Genomic DNA, 20,194 nt, shown 5'->3' with positions numbered 1-20,194 from the left:
ACGCGGGCCGCATGCAGCCCGCGAGAACATTTTTGCGGCCCGCGACGGTATTTTTGAATTTCATGTATTCGACAATATATTCAAGTGCCACATATCTTTTTTTTGATATAAGAACTTGTAGTTCACCCTAAAACTACTATAAAAACCACTGAAATCTCAACAAACTTCACTAATACGACACTTTTAAAAGCTACCATGCGGTAGAAGATCAGCTATTACGTTACATTTCTAGTTCATGGTGATAAAACTTGACCCGTTGATGATTCGTGACTGAAAATTGTGATTTGGTTTGGTGTGACCTTTCGTAAAATTACTCGATTTCGGATTGACTGGGTGATTTAATAGAAATGACTCCAGTTGAGTCGGGTCAAACGTTAAAATCAAAGGACTTGCGACTCGGTTCTGGTTTAAATCAGTGTGATTTACCATTCGGTGTGATTTACCAAATCAGGTTTTTCTCGTTGATTTTGGATTTTAATTTTACTATTTTGATTTTATTGATTATTTGGCTCTTTTCAAATTTTTGGACGAGATGCGTGAATGTGGTTTATTATCGGAGAATCATGTGCCGGAGAGAGCGTCTCGTCACCGGCACCGGTATAGTTCAGCTATTTGACAGACTGACGGAAAAGGATCCAACAGCGATAGTCAATAAATATGTTAGCGTTTTTCTGTGGATTCTAGTTAGTTGTCTGCGACATGCTGCTGCTATTCCCGAGGCACTGGTGGGATAACGCAAACGAAGCGCAATCCGGAGTCTCTATCGAATTCGACAGATTCCCTCATCCCATCCAGTCTGCTAGCCGAAACCACTCCATCGATCAAGATGATAAGATGCAACTATTATCACTGGTCTACAAATTTCGAAAAAAAAATTTGCGCCGAAAATGTTAATGATTGGTTTAGGCTAATTAAAGGTTGCTGAATCCGATTCTGCGCTCAGAATTTCTCCATCACGTCAGATTTTTTCCGTATTAATTTTTCTCATTTTCATAAATTAATCAAATTTCGGCTTTCGTTAGTGACATCCCAGTAAGCATACAACAGCAACAGATCAAACATTGTTAATGAAATCATCTAACATGAAACCTGGCTTGTTGTAATACAGAATGAGTGAGTTTTAGGTGAACTTGAAGCCAGTATTTCTCCATCTTCGTTCAATCAGAAGCTCTTTTCGACCCATAAAATTACACTGGTCTAAAATTTCAAAAAATAATTGCTCCAAAAATTTTAATGATTGATTTAGGCCAGGCCTGGGCAAAGTGCGGCCCGCAGAGCTATTCTGTGCCAAGTGCTGGCCGTGTAGCTGGTATCCTTGGTATTTCATTGTTGACATTAACGTTACAGGAACTTTGGAAACGACATAATTCGGAGATTTCCCAAGGGCGAAACTGAGAGGGCCATACTGCGTCGAATTAAATCCAATGCTGAAACGCGCAAAGGGTTTCGTCGTGGTACGAAATTGATCGTTACAAGATTACGAGATACAGGTTTCAATGCGTTTCAAGCCAGGCTCGCGTTAAAACCTTAGAGCCAGCGGGCTCCGCAATCCAGAGTTGGACCGGGAAATTTTCTTCGAATTTAAATTCCATTATAATTACTGAATTTGCAAATACTTAACAGTTGAATGAAATTACGAACAAACATCAAGTTCAGCTCCTTCTCGATGACCACGAGACGAGATGACTCGTTTCGCACTAAGCAGGCCTGCCGTAGCATATTCATAAAACCAGAAATTAGATAGAATAAAAAATAAAGTATAGAAACATATCCGAAGTTCGACTAGAATTTAATTACTCGCATTTCGCACTAATCAGAGAGCTACAATTTAGTTGGAATCAAGTCTGCCGCAATTCACGTCCATCGCCTACCAGACTGATACAACCGCCGCCAAGCACCCTCACTTTAAATACAACTCGTCTGAGAACTCTTGTATTGAAACAAAAGCCAACAAGTTATCAAACACTCAACATCGCTTCTGCCACACGAGGCAAAGTCACACGCTTCGCCCCGGCAGACCAGCAGAGACGTACACGATATTTTGAAAGGTAAGTTTTGGCAAAATAACACTTCATCACTTCGTACGAGAATGTGCAAATAACGCAAAACAGACGACAATAAATAACGAACGGACCTCGTCCGCACGAGCACGGCACCCTCATCAATTTTGTGGACTCCGGAAATGGAGCACGGTTCTCTCGTATTACCAGTAGGGCTGAGCATAATGATTAGAGTATTCCAAGTCAAGTTATGAGTGACTATATATTCGAGCAACGAAATCATACTTTCGACACTTTCTCAGCCTGAATAGAGACTGAGCTAAAGTAACGGCCGCTTATTTTAGTCGTAGGCCGCCGAAATTTCAGGGGGGTCCACGCAACAATACAAAAAACTTGACGGGGTCCACACTCAAAAGAGCAGAGCCCTCAATCTACATCATTTTGACGTCATAACAAGCGATACTCAATTCAAAATCGAATTGCTCAGATACTCAGTTCTGCCCAACCCTTGTCACGCGTGCATCACCAGATCAGCACTGGATGACAACACTTGGCGATTTCTGATGAATATCCCGCAAATTGACACATCTGCATTCGTTCATATGTCCGCGGTGCGACTTCCATTCCACGATCCATTCCGATTCACAGTTGCTTCGTTTTTAGTCCTGGGACATAAACCACTCCGTACACTCTTGGCGTGCCACGGCAAGAACACATCGGGCAACAGTGCTTTTGCCCCATCGTCATGGATTTTCGCTCTCTTAACGAGATATCATCTCTCACACTGCGCGAAACGCAGTAGCGCGAGATTTAATCTATCGTCACGACGACGGCACCGGGGACTGCTGCATCTGTACGCCCGTCATGGGCGAGTCCTGCTGCGACCTGGACCGGCCCGAATGATGATGATGACCGTGGTACGATCCTAAACTTTGATGCCCCGCCGCGCCCATCAAGCCACCACTCAGGGCCGGCTGTACGCCTAACATCTGATACGGCTGTCCCAGAGAGTGCCCCATTTGATGCGGCATCGCTAAATTCATATCGCCCGAACCACCTTGGTAGTACGGAGACATGCTTTCCGGTTGGGGCGATTCGTCCCCATACTGCGCAGGGTAAGATGAGTTCAAACTGTTGTACGCGGACTGTGACCCCGCCCCCATTTGCGGGGTCAAACCGTACTGTGAAGCCCCGGACGGAAAAAGCCCCGGTCCCGTCATCATTTGAGTCTGTGGACCTGACGATCGTTGGCGCGGCGAGGCCGCTTCTGCCATGGCGTGATTGGAGTACTGGGGATAATGCGTGCTCGATGAGGGTGATTTGACGTTGCTCGTGTGTAATCCCACTTTGCCCGCGACTTGCGTCGTGGATGGTGACATGTAGGTCGCGGTGCCGTAGCCAGCTGTAAAAACGATTAAAATTCGTTTTTTTAACTAATTATATTCGAATTACAGCAACACAGTTTCTTCCAAATTATATTTGAATTACAGCAACATAGTTTCTTCCAAATTTGATTAGAATTAGAGCTACAGTTCCTTCCAAATCAGATTAGAATTACAGCAAAGTTTCTTCGAAATTACATTACAATTATAACAACAGTTTCTTCTAAATTAGATTAGATTAGAATTATAGCTAGTTTCTTTGAATTTATATGAGAGTTATGGCTACACAATTTAAAAAAAATTAGAATAGAATTGACTTGAATTCCAAATATTACAACAAAAGTTAATTTCATATCCATAAGTCGTTCTCATAAGCCTGAGAATACCAAATGTCTGAACAGCAAGCTTTGCGCGTTTCGCGCTGTACAGTTACCCTGTCGCAATTTCAGGAAAACCAGAAATTAGATTAGAATCAGATCATGGCAACATAATTACTCGCATTTCGCTTAATTGGAGAGTTTCACAAACTTTTTTTTACACAATGCCCCCTTGGCCAACAATCCAGGTATCAAAACGCCCCCTATCGCCTGACATCATCAAAAAGTTAGAACTAGTTAGTCTACTAGAGTTAGTCAAAGATCGCCCTCACCTGGTGAGGAGTAGGTGACCGGGGTGTCGATGGGGTACACTTCAGCTGATGTGACGTACGAAGTCTGCTGCACTCCGGGATCCGATTTGGCGCGACCTCCAGACGAACTGCTGCCTGCTGATAGTAAAAATGCACAAATTACAATGGCGCTCATTTTAATTCCTGCAGAAAGTTTGGTAATTGAGCACTGATGCAGAATTTCACATTTTATTTTCAATTCTACGATTTTGTAGGAGCATACACGTCGACGATTATGTGATGTCACAACTCATCCGTGATGGATATCATTATAGAGATCTCATAGGAAAGATTAATCAATAGCTAGGATCATGTGCGCAACAATCCCAACGAGTCTAGTTAATCCGAGATTAGTGACTGTGAGGAGAGATTACGCTCTGCTGCGTGCCCATGTGTACGATATTGCTCTTTACAGGCTCCTAAGCACCGGCTGGTCGATCATCATCAACAAAAGCGATATGCCAATTTGAATCAACAGTGCCCAAAATAGTTTATCATCTTCGAGAAAATTCTTGACAAGTCTCGAAAACAAAGAATACACGCACAAAATGTCGAATTACCCAAAAACGCAACCTACCAGACGAACTGCTCAAGTCCTGCGCGGGACTGGTGCTGGTGTTTGTAGACCCGTCCGCCGTCTTCTTGAAAAAGCTGTGCTGCAGCGAGAAATAAGGCGTCAGCCTCTCTTTCGGGTCGTACGACAGCATCCGATGGATCAGATCTGAAAAGGCATCGATCAATATTTTATACCGCCCATCAAAATTTCATGAGTAGGGCGGAGTGAAACACATACAATGCATCACCGCTTAACGTTACTTTAAAAAATCAGTAATTTGCTTGTAACTTATGTTCGTTTTCAAGACAGCATTCCATGGAAATAGAGACAGAAACACGTTACTTGCAAGAGCTTTTCGGAGGTACAATACTTCGATATACAATGGTGGATATACAATGTTATTTGGAACTATCCACTAGTTGCTGACGAGTGTCAGCCAAAAATATTTGGTTCTAATTCCATATTTCAATATTTAATTCAAGTGTATATTACTTTTAAGCCAAAACTAGATTTCTAGTATAATCAGATATCAAGACAGGGAGATATAAATATCTATTTGCGGCTTGTTTTGTGAAACTGTGCTGCAATTAGAGGGTTCATGAACACAAAATCATGATAAAAATACTTCGTTATATATCTAGGGTCATATACCTACAAACCAGAGGTGGTCAGAGTAGTCGGTACTCAAGTAAAAGTAACACCTTCTACTCAAGTAGAATAATAAGAAGCGATTTCAAAAGTATTTCATATTATATATCTGGGTCCATATATTCACAAACCAGAGGTGGTCATAGTAGACATTGTCGGTACTCGAGTAAAAGTAACGTCTTCTACTCAAGTAGAATAATAAGAAGCGATTTACAAGCAAAAAAGTATTCTAGACATAGTTGTGGCTAAAAAATTGAAAACTGTCAATTATAAGTACAAGCAGCCTAAAATGATAGCCACATTTATTAAGTAGTCAAAGTAGGCAAAATCTACTTCAGAAGCATCTCACAAAGTAGAAGTACTTTGTTAGTAACCCATTACTATCTATAGTACTTTTCGAAATTCAATATTTTTTTTCAAATTTTCACTTCCTGAGCTCAGTTAAAGAAACGTATAACGTACCTTTAAATTTCAAATAGTCTTGCTCTGTGTGACCCGCCTCGCCGAGCCTCCTACCGCCGGGACCGCCTGCTTCCACCCCGAGAATATCGTGAAGCTTACGACTGCCCGGTTCGCGGTACTGAAACGAGAATCGTTCATGAAGGCACAGAACTTCAATATACAATTGAATGATATGTTCATATTGAAATGAACCCGAATATTTTCCTCTGACACTCGTCAGAGGTAATTGTCAGCTACTATTAGAGAATTCAAAAGATCTTTGAACATCATGCAAAGTTCTCTCAAGCAAACAAAGTACAAATGAAGAATCACAAATTTTTTTTGAAATCTCTATTATTAGAAGAGATTCATGAAGGTACAGAACTTCAACGGACAATTGAATGGTATCGCATATCGCATAGAATTATTCAAATGAAGCAACGATAATTTGGAATATATTCGATGGTTGATATACAATGTTCTTTGCAATTCTCTACTAGTTGCTAACGATCATCCCTGACGAGTGTCAGCCGAAAATACGCGTTTATTTCAATATGATTATATTATTCTATAGTAAATGTCTATTAGTCACTGACGATTACTCCCCAACGAGCGTCAGCCGGAAATATTCAGGTTCATTTCAATGGTAATACAACATTCAAATCGTCAACAAATTAAACTATTAAAAATTTTACAGCTCAACTTACTTTCTTGTCTTTATGCCTCCGTACTCTCCAAGTACCGTCCGCCGACCTTTCGAATATTTTACGGACTTTCTGTTGCGAGCCGTTTTCGAGCATGTACGCCGGCGGTATGCCCAAAACCTCAACGATTTTATTCATCTGGTCTTCCTGCGGGAGTGAGACATAATAGAATGTTATCACAAAAGTAGCGTAGGCGTGTCTAACGACACAAGACAATCGTTGATAGTACGGCTGATGAACAACAAAGCAATCAAAGACGCTCGCGAAAAAATAAGCAAACCGTGGGAACCAACTCCCCAGACTTGGAAGAGATAATTTTAGTCATCTTAATACACTAATTCCGTCATCCTGATTCTAAGCTAATTAGGAAAAACTGTTTAGAAATAATTGTAATCTATTTGGAAAAGATGAAAAATCGGAACTCACAGATGTTTTCGAGTTCAGTCATTCTAATTCAAACCTAATCAGGAAAATACTGTTTAGCTATAATTATGCCTAATCAAATTTAGAAAAAAAAACGGAATTTTTCTAGTCGCCAAACCTCGCAACTCCCAATACTTTCAAAACATCACTAATTTCATCATCACAATGCAAAAAAATCTCACAAACCTCGTTGGATCCGGCAAAAAGCGGCTCTCCTGTGTGCATCTCGACCAATATACAACCTAGCGACCACATGTCGATAGCCATGTCGTAGGGAATACCAAGCAGCACCTCGGGCGAACGGTAAAAGCGCGATTGAATATATTGGTAGATCTGAAGAAATGCGCAGTTTGGTAAACAAAACGAACTCGCTCGAACTCGGCTTCGCAAAATAATCCTTCTAAATACGGATCGGTACGCTCGGGTTCAACAACACAACAAAATCAATAAGGAAACCGAGATTATCGTACAAACGCCCTTCACGAGCCTGTTTACTACCAATTACTGCATTAAAATCGTAAACACAATGCGACATCAACAACCAAAATTTGTCCTTCAAGGATTGAGTTATTTACTTCCTTATGCCTTCATGAAATTTCAGTATTGTTTGCTTTTCCTATATTATGTATATTTTTCCTTGTATAAATACTCTTTCGTACAGTTTGTCCGACAACAAGAATAAATACATAGTACACACACATAATATATTGTTACATATACTAAAAATGCAATACACTTGTTACCACATATACTTATATTTATAACATATAGGCCTATACATTCTCAATATATATTGCGACTTAGCAGACTTGAACAAACTACCAATCCAGATTGTTGACGGTTAACTAATTAGAACTCGAAACCCCGTCTTTTTGAAATCCAGATTCTATATATAATATTTCTTAGCTATCGATTCCTATTAGTTGCTTCGGATTTGAATTTAGTTGGTTATCTTTTAGCGAGTAGTTCTAGTTCTAGTTTAAAATCCAGTAGTTTGTAAAGTCTGAAAGCTGACCAACCCTTATTTCGGGAAATAAACTGAAACTTTGAAACCATCAAGCTTTCATTTTACGTACCCGTTCGCCTAACCGGCAAGAACTGCCAAAGTCGATAATTTTGATGGCGCTTCTCTTTGGGTTGCACAGTAGGATGTTTTCCGGTTTCAAGTCGCAGTGTATGATGTTGATCTCGGGCGTTGACAGGAATAACAACGCCGTGCAAAGCTGAAAATAAGACTGCAGTTGTCAAAAAATGTCACTATCAGCTAAATGCTCATAAAATACCAGGGATGGGCAAATTCGGGTAACTGACTGATTCGATACTAAATCCAAGAATTATGCGCTGTTGAAATTTCAAATACGAACATTTTATGCAACCACAAAAAGTATAGGCCAGTTCTACATCACATCAAAGATCATTTGATATTCCTCCAACAGTACCTATTTCATTGCACTTTGTGACAATACCGTGGGGTTGATCGCGACCTCACAAATATGTCATTTCCAGTAAAGTGCATAACTTTGCACTACTTCTCGTATGCTGCGGTACAATCAATCAATACAGCTTTCCACAGAGTAAAATAGTATCAAAACTATAATTTACGTTGATAAATTAACTCTTGATGACAAAGAGAACATAATTTAAGCATTATAAAAATTCATTTGTTACTAATCAACTCGAATCATTACAATTAATACTCAATTCAGATTCGTGAACTCAAATCATTGTGCTCAGCCCTACTTATAAGAATTCTAAACTAAAACAGGCAATGCAATATCAAGAATGGAAGTAATACAGTCCATCACGTGCCGCAGCCAAGTCAAAACCGGAAATAGCGCAACTCAAGTAGGCCTACTGCACGTCGATATCTCTCTCTATTTCTTTAAACTTCAACGATCAATAGCAAGGCGGCCGCCAGATCGAATATTTAAACATTCTTCAGTTGGTACCGAACGAGTTCACACCTTAGGTGCTTTCCAATTTTCACGGGACAAGCGATGATGTTGACTACCAATTTTAATTCCGAACCCAGACTCGGGAGAAATAGATAATTCTAGTTGTATAAGTATTCTAATTAGGGCGAATTGCCGATAACCTAATTCTAATCTAATTTGTGAAATGATTCCACGACCTAATTTTTTTTCCAATCAATTTCTCGTTCTATTGAAAACGCTACAGCAGAACTATAACATGCCAATCTTGATGTAAAGACATTTGCCATTCTTATGTCGTTTTCGACAGGTTGAAAATTCAAGAATTTAAATCAATCTCCAAGTTTTGGCAAATTCATACTACATCTAATTCTAACCTAATTTGGAAAAAGTGTGGACTATGCTTGGTTCAATTCCAAACAGTGGAAGCGGAGTTATTGCCGTCGAAAAATTTAGATTATGAATAGAATAGTATTTACGGTGACTCGGTGACCAATTCTTCAATTATTTATTATAGTGGTGCCCATCGTAAATATTATTTTATTCAAATCCAAATTTTTCGATGGCAATAACTCCGCTTCCCTTGTTTGGAATTGAACCAAATTTGGTGAATATCGTTTCTATACACAATTCAACACTTTCATGGGGTGAACGGAAAATTTTCAAATTTTTTGTTATTCATTTTTATATAATAATTAGAAACTTTCTTCTCGTGTAGAAATGCGGCTACTGGTTGGAATTGAACCAAATTTGGTGTGCAGGCTTAAATTAGGTAACCTAACAATTTTATCAAGTAGCCAGTGCGATTTGAGAAAAAAAGTAATTTTTAAGAGCCCTACTGTGCAGCTGTAATTATAATTCTAATCTAATTTAGAGAATCTGAAAAAATTTCCTAGTTCTTCAACTGTGCGATTTGCTTCAAATTTTAATTCCAGAACAAGTCCAACCCACAAAACCGTGTTGTTCTCACTTGCTGTGCAAATTTCCTCGTTAAATTCAAAGACACGCCCCGAAAATTGGTGTTCCGCAGGAGATCGTACAGGTTATATGACAACAGTTCGAACACGAGACAGAGATGATTGCGAAATGGAAAATGACGTTTCAGCCGTACTAAAACGTATAGTATATATTATTACCGCGGTCAAAATGCGCATGCATCAATCATACTCACCTATATAATATTTGTTATCGGCGTCGTATCGGTTCATAAGTTCTAACAACCGAACCTCGATTAACGCTTGCTTATAAAATGCTTTTTTATTTTTTATAATTTTGATCGCGACGTATTCCTGTTCCTCGTGATCGAACGCCTTTGCAACCTGAGCGGAGCAAGATATTAATATCAAATCAAATACTGGAGAAAAAAGAGCATACTTGTCCGAAGGAACCCTTTCCGATGAGGGAATCGATCTCATATCTATCGTTCCATTTTTCACCGTTTTTGATGATATAATCGTAATTGTCGTCATCGTAACCATCGTTATAAATACGCTGTTCACGAGTTCGGCTGTCCAAAGCAGCGGCAGCCGCGGCCGCCTGTTGCTGGGATCGCTTTTTCTTTTTTGCATAGTAAACCTGCATCAAAAGTACCATTGTCAACAGATTTTCAAACTGTGCAACTAGAACTTATGACATCGAAAATCAGCTGGTAACCAATACACAACTGACTAATAACTGATAGTAATTACTGAGTTGCAAACGAGCTAATAAATATCAGAGATAGAATAGGAATTTCAAATGGATGGGATTCAGAGTTTGAAATTGGATGGGTTTCGACCCCAAAAACCCACTCACTGGCTGCAAGAACACCAGTATCATGATTCACGATAAACGATGACACGTTTCTCGTTATTTTACTAATAAATTTTTTAAAGGTACGCAACTAGAAACGGCTCACTTTTCACAATCAGCAACTTAAACTACTCAAAAACCAGTGCTTAGTTGACCGTCAACTAACTACATTGGAAGTTTGTACATAATTGTACAAGTCTGATGTAAATCTGTTGTTCGGAATTAGATACTCATATCCCAATGAGCTCATAACCCCTGACATACCAGAATAGTCTGCTAGGGATGCTACAGATGAGCATATATTCGAATTTTGGCATTGAAGTAATAATTTTGTATAATTCCACGTTTTCATGCAAGATTCGGATGAGTTGGAGTCAGTCATGAGCTTGGAAAAGAGCATAACAAGAATGGAACTCGGGAATTAGATTTGACATCATAAAATGAAAGGAATTTGGAATTGGAAATAGAAAGGCCTTGTACCTGTGACAGATTACAAGCCTTTACTAAACACTGCCCTCTAATTCAAAATAGATAGGAAACTGTCACAGTTGGGTCGAAATTATTTGTCAAAACAAATGACAGATTTGTAATCTCGCATCATACTTGACAGGGTTTGTGTGTCTACTAGGGATGGTGTGAACCTCTGAAAGGTTCAGGTTCGTGTGAACGTGAACCTTTTTGAAAGGTTCTGTGTGAACACGAACGTGAACCTTATGACGTCACGTGACGTCATATTGCTAATTTAAACCCCATATTTCACTTAGGTGATTGCCTATATTAATCTACTGTACACGATACCGAGCGACGACTCGGGGCCACATAATAGCTCAGTACTTAAGTATACATATTGACGTTTTAAACGTCGCCAAATGTATCAACTGAGGCAATCAAATGATATAATAATCCCATAAAATCAGAATCTTGCGTCGCTTTGCCGTAAATTTCGACCTGATCGGACAATGTATTCGGCGTCTGAGTATTGCCACATGTATATTACGCAGAGTGTAAAATGGGTTTCTATACTTGCTACCGATATTACCCCATTAACAAGTTATACAGCAGTATAGCCAACATCCCATCAGTCCCACGGATTTGGTTTTTATGATAGAGTATAAATATGTAGTCAAGATTGACCCCGTACGCCTGCTAGATTTTTACATCAGAAGACGATATCAATCTCATTGATTGGTTGAATTAGGATCATTCGCTGACAAAATTTATGTACAAACGGAAAGCTGGATATTTCGAGCAAACTTTTGTAACAATATTTTTTGAGATTGTCAAGGGCATTTTCGTTTAGTGTTGAATGTTTATGCTGTCATCTCCATGCATAGAGTGGCCCGCAGTTGAAAGTCAATAAATTTGAACCAAAGATATTATAATGAAGTGAAAATTGCAATATATGAAAAAGGTTCACAGTGCAGAACCTACCAAGGTTCTGTTGTGAACGCGAACCTCAAATTTTCCGAGGTTCACACACAGAACGCGAACGTGAACCTCACGTTCACACCATCCCTAGTGTCTACCACAAATTCTGATTGTCAAAAAACTTTCGTAACCAATGTAATTGTGTGACTTTGAAATTTGTTATTGCACACTTGCACTCCTAATGCATTCGCAGGTATCCACTCCATACCACATACAAAATCAAAGAAAATTTGTTAATTCACATGCAAGCAGAGATCATTGAGTCGAAATCAGTTATGCAATACAGTTTTCCGAACGAAATCTATTTTTTGACCTGACCAGTGACAACGCTTGAAAAAGTTTGAAAATTCCAGACTCACGCCAGTCAGAACCGGATCACATTCGGATTCGGCAAAGAGAGAAACAGAATCATGACATATGTTGATTCAGACCGACAGTAAACTTCAAAAACACATTAATACACAATGTGTAATATGCATCAGTCTGTTTTACGACTAATCCATAACATGTGATTTCAAAAACAACTTCATAACAGCTGTCACAACCCCGACTAAACACAAAGACCATTAACACAACAAGTCCCAGTAGATAACTTGAAAAATATGATGATACTTGCCTCGTTTATATGTTTATACGTTTTGATCAAGTCCACAGAGAGTTTCCTCATGGGAGCGTTGGACGACTCTCGGAATGTCACAGGAATTCTAGACATCTGCTCCTACGTCAGACAACAAGGAGTCGATAAATAACCAGAGTTACCAAATATAAGCAAATCGAAGCCTACTTGTTGCTGCTGCTGTTCAAACATGTTGACCGGCACGTCTTGTGATGATCCACCCTGCGCCATTGGCTGCGATGATCTGTGGTGGTGATGGTGGTGGTGAGGGTGGTGATAGGATGAATTTTGAAGCCTATGACACTCCCGACACCCGTCCTCTGGAAGAATACGGCAAGATTCAAAGATCAACTTCACGACAAACAAATCACTTACTGGCCACACTTCACATAACCATGATATCACACTCACAATCATTTCCACCCATGACATATAAAATGTATATCACGAATCTGATATAGAATATTAGAAGCTAGTTGTGACTGTTACGGATGTACTTCGGACTCTTAGTCACCAAAGAAATGACACGAATATGCAGCAATTAAATTCTGGCTTGCATCACATCTAGAATGACTTGACAAGTAAGAGGCTTACATTTGACTTGCTAATCAACTAATGAACTAATAACGTCTCAATCATAAGGTCAGTACATCAACTTCAATATACAATTGAGTAGTATGTATTGTATATTCATATTGAAATGAACTCGAATATAATCGGGTGACAATTGTCATGGCTAATCGTCATCAAATAGAGAATTGCAAAGAACATTGTATATCAACAATCGTAACACCAAATATGTCGGGGCTAAGAGAAAGCTTATGCTCAGTGTGCTAATTTCAGATTGAACTTTTAACATATAGTATTATCCAGAACACCAATTCACAAATCCTGTCTCTCAAACAAAAAATCTTCACTGAATACAAAGCTAGTCACAAGTTTAACAACATATAAATGATGACCAAGTGCAGTAAAAGTTAATAGAACTCCTTACTCACAATGGCATTGGTCTGTATATTATGACAGACAATGATGACCCAATAATTCAGTCAAGGAACAAAAGATCAGCTGAGAGGATTCAGAGGTCACACAAGGTTTGTCTGACACACTCTCCAGCAGCAGACCAACAGTGCAAGAGTCAATAGTAATAGATCAGCCCTTTAGTTGATAATGAATTTGTTGGTGGGATACATCTCATGTCCTTATTAACAATCTCGGGAACCGAAATTCCAATACTTGTTTCTCAATTATAAGTGAGCAAACCCAGACTAGTGTTTACCAAAGTCACACATTCCTCAACTTTGTTGACTAGCTCAGTAAGTATTCGACTTCGAACAAGGCCACGTACCTTTTCTCCTCCTTCCTTCCAATACTTCCGCAAAAGGGTTCTTCCCGTTAGGTAAATGTGAAGATGAGGATGATCTCCGTGAATGAACGCCTTCGTGATCTCCGACCCCGAGATTTAATGAGTCTGCAAAGCACGATAAGTTGAGGGAAATGCTAGAAACACAAGAAATCGAATATTCCAAACAAGTTCCCAATTTAATGCTGTATCATTCCTACAGTTTGCATGTCATGGCAATGCAATGACCCTGTTAACAAACATTTTAATTAATTTCTTTGACCTCATTTCACATAAGTACAAAATCAATATCAGTCAACAAACAAAGGAGGTCAGATGGCAGCTAGCTGCAAAGTGTTATTTCCATCAATATAGTGTCGGTGTGCTCGGAAAGTATCGACTTTCTGGATCGATGGAATACAAATTGACACCGCGCGTTTTGACTAACTGCTCTGTGGACTATCTATATCGACACTAACATAAAATATTTCGTATATCATCAATGAAAAAATTTATTGGCATCATATTGACTGTTACAAACTACAAAATCTAGTTATTTGATGGGCAACTAGCTTATCGTTTTGCGTGCAGTAGTTCTAGATGAAAAAAATTTAGTTCTAAAAAACATGTGTCCTCATTTCGCGTGAATCATGATAATGGTGTTCTGTTGTGTGATGTTCTAGCATCCATTGCTAGCTCATAGTCATCACTACACAGTACTAGCAGAGGAATAACCAGTGGGTTGGGTTCTGGGGGTCGAAAACCCTATCATTTCAAATTTGAACCAACTTATTTTAAAATGCAGATTCTAAATCCAATATTTTTTCCGCTTATGTGCAATTTCATAAAGGTCTGCATCAACTTCCACTTTTTGAGTCATCAACGATATTTTATCCGTCAAGAGCATACTGGAGTAGAATCTGGTATATCCATCTTATTGTATGTCAGAGTAGCAAACTATCTTCAATCCTCCATGTTGTAAACTTGTAAGTCACATTTACATCAAGATATGAATATCTCACCAACACCATTACTCAACGTGAGTAAACCAGAAGAGGAATCACTCTCATCAACACCATTTTTCTGAATAGGGGTCCAATTACGTTGCGTACCCTCATCCCACGTTCGTTTAATCGGGTGTCGATGATAGAAACCCCCCTCTCCAGACACACTGCCCTTTTTCTTAGTAGCTTTGCCGCCTGGGGCAGGGGGATGTGCCGAATTTCTGTCGTTGAACCATTCAATTCGGCAAGAAGACAGAGCATTCCAGGAAATCCGTTGCTGTTCGGAACTAGGGTAGTTTGGTTGGGACTGACTCGGGTGATACTGCCTCTGCCACATGTCGCTGTTGCTCATTTGCTTAATATCCAGAGAATCCATATAACCAGAAGCGGACGAGCGATTAGCATCCGAATGCTCAGGCGTGCATGCTTGCCGTCTTACAACCATCGGGAAAGAAGGAGACGCCGTTTCAAAAATTTAAATCCAGAAATTAATATCTTCTCGCGAGGCAGTCCGGATTAACTATTATTCTCCTGGCATAAATATATCACTAAGAGAACAATCCTACAATAAATCAGTTCAATGTTACATACGTCACTAATCAAATACTAAACGCAAATAATTGTATAATATATTCAAATGTAGGTAAACCCGAATACTTTTGACCGACACTATAAACTAGCAGAGAAATGAAAAGAACATTGTACATCAACAATGTTATACGCTCTTTTCAATTCACTACTAGTTGCTGACGATTACCCCTGCCTGACGAGTGTCAGCCGGAAAGATGCAGGTTATATCACTATGAATATATCATTCAATTGTATACTCAAGTTCTGAACCTCTTTGAAAACATGACTTTCTACCAATAAGTTCTGTACCTCCAAGAAGCTCTTCAATATTCTGTAACCCATGATGGGATCAAGTTACATGAACTTGGATACAATACCATATATATATTTGTGATCCTGAAATTGGTTACTCATCTAAATCCCATATCATAATATAAACATATATTACTCGCCTCCTCAATATGCGTCATGCTAAGTATTCATACTTTAGTGATGCCAGAAGATAATGTCAATGTCCATATTGAATGTTCAAATTCGTATTGAAATCTTGGCCTTCGCATAGCTCGTTCACGCTTGGAGGTATATTTCAATTCGCCTCATTACTAGCTCGCCTTCATACCTCTTACTTCGTGTGCCGTGCAGGAATTTTCAAAGCGCGTTTAACCCTCGGGCGATCAAGCTCACAAAGGAACACGGCGAGAGCGACTTTCCCCGCTCGACGCGCGCCGCTCACAGCGGGGAACCTTGAACGCGGAATTAATTCAATCAAGAGCACGCGTGATCTGTAATGCGGCGGACGGATCCGTCTACGTAACAAGCGCGTGCGACCGATTTCAATAAATAATTCATCTCCGCATTGCAGCGTAGCGGCATCCTCGATTACGCGGGCCCCTTACATAAACCAAGTCGAAAAAAGTGACGTAATGCATTGCATCGTGTCCCGAAATTACGCATTCAACCTCACTAGCGATAGCGTCGGTCTTGATTCATAATATATTACGTTTTCCGAAACCGCATTGTTATTAAAATTGCTGTTATCGCAAACCCGCGTCCGCAATTATTGAAAAACAGATATATTCGGCGATACTATTGTTGATATACAATGTTCTGTCCAATTCTCTACCAGTTGCTGACGAGTGTCAGCAGAAAACATTCGGGTTTACTTCCGTACGAATATATTATTCAATTGAAACGCAGGAGTGCGCGGATCCGAAAATATCGACATACAAATATCCCTTAATTCTTCACAAGTTGTACGGGAAAATCGGGGCATAGTTCGCGATCCTTCAGTATCTACGATGGCCCTCCATGTAACAAACGATCAGTTTTGAGTATCCAAACGAACGCTATGGTCTAAACTTGTTCGAAACAACCCAAGCTATCTATTAAGCGACCATGGCAACGATTTACTGCCAAACGGAACTGCTATCTCACAGTTTACAAACCAAACAAGCGTCCCAAAGTGTATCTCTCCAATACGTATGATCGGACTGGTAAGCGTACGCGCAAAAGCAATACCAACATAAACCGCAGCCAATTATGCCTCTCAACGATACTAAATGTTGGACAGCAATACGCGAACCTCTTTCAAATGTCGACATTGAACGCGACGAATATCGAGAGGGTTAAGACGATCGATGTTGACAGTGACGGGTGGGAACAGATGAGTTCCCGATAAAGAAAGTGACGAGTTCCTATCTGAACCTACATAACCAAGGGAGAATATTGACCGGCCGCGAAGTTCAATACAGTCTTCACAAACATAGCCAGCGAATGTCACACTTTCTATATCACAGAATCTGTAACATTGGAGAACAAGGTCACGAGACTAGATGCGTATTTGCATTAGCGATGGCCGATGACCTTCCCCCGTGATTTCTAAACGGCGTTATCTCGCACAATGCCGTTCGCTGTTACATTCTGGACATATTTGCTTGGACTTAACTTCATACAAAAGAGTATCATTTCCTGCCTAACCGCGGCTTGACTCATACGACGCATCGCATAACTGTGTATATTTTCCGCGAATAATACACAAACCACCTACATGCTTCCTAAACCTGAATTCTTGAACAGCAAATCACGCAATATTCGAGTCTATTCTCAAACAGAAGAAGGTCGATTACATCTCATCGAAAAAATCCGATCGACGCACGCAGTACTGCGGAATTCCGCGGCGCGCGAAACGTAGATCCATCCGTCGCACACCTTGTTTATTTAGAAGTTTTTCAGCTTTCAACTAAACGAGGCCACCTCACCAAGCAAGCAATCGCAAAGTCGACCCTTTTCTACCAATGGTCGTTCCGGAATTCAGAGCTACGCCGATGCGGCGCCGCGAAAATACCTTCGGGTTAATTCGCGTCGAGAGAGAGCCATAGAGCAGAAACGAAGAGAACAAGGTCTGGATATTGTCGGCCAAGCGTAGCATTGAAAAAAAGGCCACATATCGTCACGTGACAAAGATTGCGCAAGCAAACTACGTCATGTCTAGAGAGCAAATCGCAAATCAGCGGACGTAGAGATATGTCGGCCGTGATACGACAATAGCTAGAGCATCTTTTGTCTCAACGGTGCAATTCGGTCCACGCGATGATCAGCAAACAATTTAATTTGCCCAAGAAGAACCCACCGGGTTACGCCAAGGGAAACGGAATATATATCAAACACGCTTACGCAATACCGCATAAGGTTGACATAGGTCCGTGTTCCTTTTGATGACGCGTGACGGCCTTTGATATCTCCCGCTGCGACAGCGTCCGTGTCCCAGATATCCGAGGATTTGTGAATGACTTCTAACTAACATATTTATTCGGTCGTGTAGAGGACTTCGGCTGTAATTCGGCGTGTGTTAGGAAATTCCCCATGGAAATACCCAATTTACATGATTTGAGTCTATAACAGGAGTGTTCCTTTGGTTGTCCTAGGCTTTGATCGTTAATATACAACATTCCTTTCAATTCTCTACTAGTTGATGACGACTAACCCTGACTAGTGTCAGCCGAAAATATTTATTTCAGTGTGACTATGCCATTCGATTGCATACTCAAGTTCTGTATATCCAAGACACTGCTTTCTAATGCCCTCTTTTGACTTCTCAGGTGTTACAGACTGAACTGCATTCATTATTATTATTGCAGCTAAGTTTTGTACATTTGCCTCAACAGGAGAACACATTGATTCTAATTTTAGAAGTCACAGTCTGTGTCTTTCCTGGTCATAATATCATGACAACAACTACTGTTTTAGGCTATGCAACTCGGATATATCAATGCGCAGCACAGTCACTCGTAATGAATACACTTTGTTTTGCATTGTAAATAACAATAAAAGGGTTGAAGTTTTGTGAAATCAGTTTGTTCACATGTATTAGGAAATTTGGTAAAACCTAACATTGTAATTAGATGTGCAGTTTTTTATTTGATTAGCACACTTATGCCTTGCTTCTCGCCTGCCTTCCTATTACAACTTTTCTGGGGATTTCTGATGCATCCTCTGCACGAAACTCTTATACATTTGGAAGGAGGCTAGTGCATAGTAACAAGCAAAATAAGGAGATGAGAATGTTGTGATGTATTCACATTCAAATGAAGAGACGCCTTATCAGATGCATTAAACCTTTAGACGTGTCAGTGACCAGGAAATTGTCTTTGAGCAGCATAGTAAAGTTGTGTGTGTTTGCTTTGAAATATCACATCCGGTGATTTCTAGGTCTAGTACTTTACTTAATCTATTGTCCGCAGTGTTACAACCTAATATAGTTTCAAATGATATTGTTAAACAACTATGGATTGAATTATATAGAAATCAGTATTTTCTATCAACTACAGACTTAGTTCTCAAACATTCATTTGTTCATTCAGTAGGCTTTTTGACGACACAATAATAGAGAATTGCACAACTGGTAGCTGCAACCAATACCCCAGCAAGCTTTCTGAGATAGATTTTTCAAATTCCCTTCACAATGTGGAAATTTTGCAACCTCGTATAGGCCTACAGCATCATAGTAGCATATGATTTCAAATATCCGGAATGAATCATACAATAATAATACAATTTTTGAACAATCTTTTTCACAGAAAATACTCATAACAGCCAAGGTTTAAAATACGATACAACACTTGACAAGGAATAAGTCACACACTTTCATGGACATGTTTACATCCATATCTTCGTCCGGACGATTACTGGCTGTCTGCATAAGGTTTTAATATATTTACATCACAAATATGTTACTAAAATGCATATTAAAATAGAGAACAGTAACAAATTATACTCACATTCACAGTTTTAAATTTTCCCCAATAAATCTTCTCAACTTTCGGATTGCATTACATCCTCCTCGGTCAAAGTTCAGAATCACTAGTGGTCGGCTAACAGCTAATTATATGAATGCTGTAAAATATATGACACCAGGTCGCTGAAACAATGGCATAGAATTATTCAAACGTAATATTTAGTCATACATACAATTGTTGTTATACAATGTGCTTTTCAGTTCTCTACTACTAGTTGCTGACAATTACCCCTGACGAGTGTCGAAAATATTCGGGTTTATTATTGAAGTCCTGTACCTACAAGAGTCTCTTCAATTATGCAAATGGCGCGACAATAATTGATATACATTATCTTGAATATCATTTAGTATTTCAGAGCAACAGCTCCAGCTCAATTTATAATGACCTGAGGTACCA

General features: G+C 39.6%; 1 protein-coding gene across 3 annotated transcripts; it reads right to left on the bottom strand.

The window, feature by feature from the left end:
• Positions 1–1,910: 1,910 nt before the first annotated feature.
• On the bottom strand, positions 1,911–19,959 carry LOC145449666 (dual specificity tyrosine-phosphorylation-regulated kinase 1A-like). 3 transcript variants are annotated; one of them, XM_080328065.1, is made up of 14 exons: positions 19,781–19,959; positions 13,936–14,058; positions 12,756–12,907; positions 12,588–12,689; positions 10,127–10,327; positions 9,924–10,071; positions 9,723–9,862; positions 7,898–8,044; positions 7,008–7,154; positions 6,402–6,545; positions 5,716–5,833; positions 4,627–4,770; positions 4,032–4,148; positions 1,911–3,402 (listed from the first exon to the last, which is right to left on the bottom strand). In XM_080328065.1, the coding sequence occupies exons 3-14, from the start codon at positions 12,816–12,818 to the stop codon at positions 2,822–2,824; spliced, it is 2,052 nt and encodes a 683-aa protein (XP_080184191.1). In that variant the 5' UTR covers positions 12,819–12,907; positions 13,936–14,058; positions 19,781–19,959; the 3' UTR covers positions 1,911–2,821. The 3 variants fall into 3 exon arrangements, with proteins under 3 accessions (XP_080184191.1, XP_080184189.1, XP_080184188.1); XM_080328063.1 differs by lacking the exon at positions 19,781–19,959 and adding an exon at positions 14,952–15,538 and having other exon boundaries at positions 4,032–4,145; XM_080328062.1 differs by lacking the exon at positions 19,781–19,959 and adding an exon at positions 14,952–15,532.
• Positions 19,960–20,194: the final 235 nt, after the last annotated feature.

Source organism: Botryllus schlosseri, chromosome 11, assembly GCF_051294905.1.
Source record: "Botryllus schlosseri isolate E-star chromosome 11, Bs_hap1, whole genome shotgun sequence".
NCBI classification, from domain to species: domain Eukaryota; kingdom Metazoa; phylum Chordata; class Ascidiacea; order Stolidobranchia; family Styelidae; genus Botryllus; species Botryllus schlosseri.
This window is presented reverse-complemented; position numbering and strand designations above follow the sequence as displayed.

Coding starts and splice junctions, on each gene's coding strand:
- LOC145449666 (XM_080328062.1), bottom strand. CDS start 15,378: ATGGTTGTAAGACGGCAAGCATGCACGCCTGAGCATTCGGATGCTAAT. Junction 9,863..9,923: donor CGATAACAAATATTATATAG/GTGAGTATGATT, acceptor TATACGTTTTAG/TACGGCTGAAACGTCATTTT. Junction 7,155..7,897: donor CTTGCCGGTTAGGCGAACGG/GTACGTAAAATG, acceptor GCATTTCTTCAG/ATCTACCAATATATTCAATC.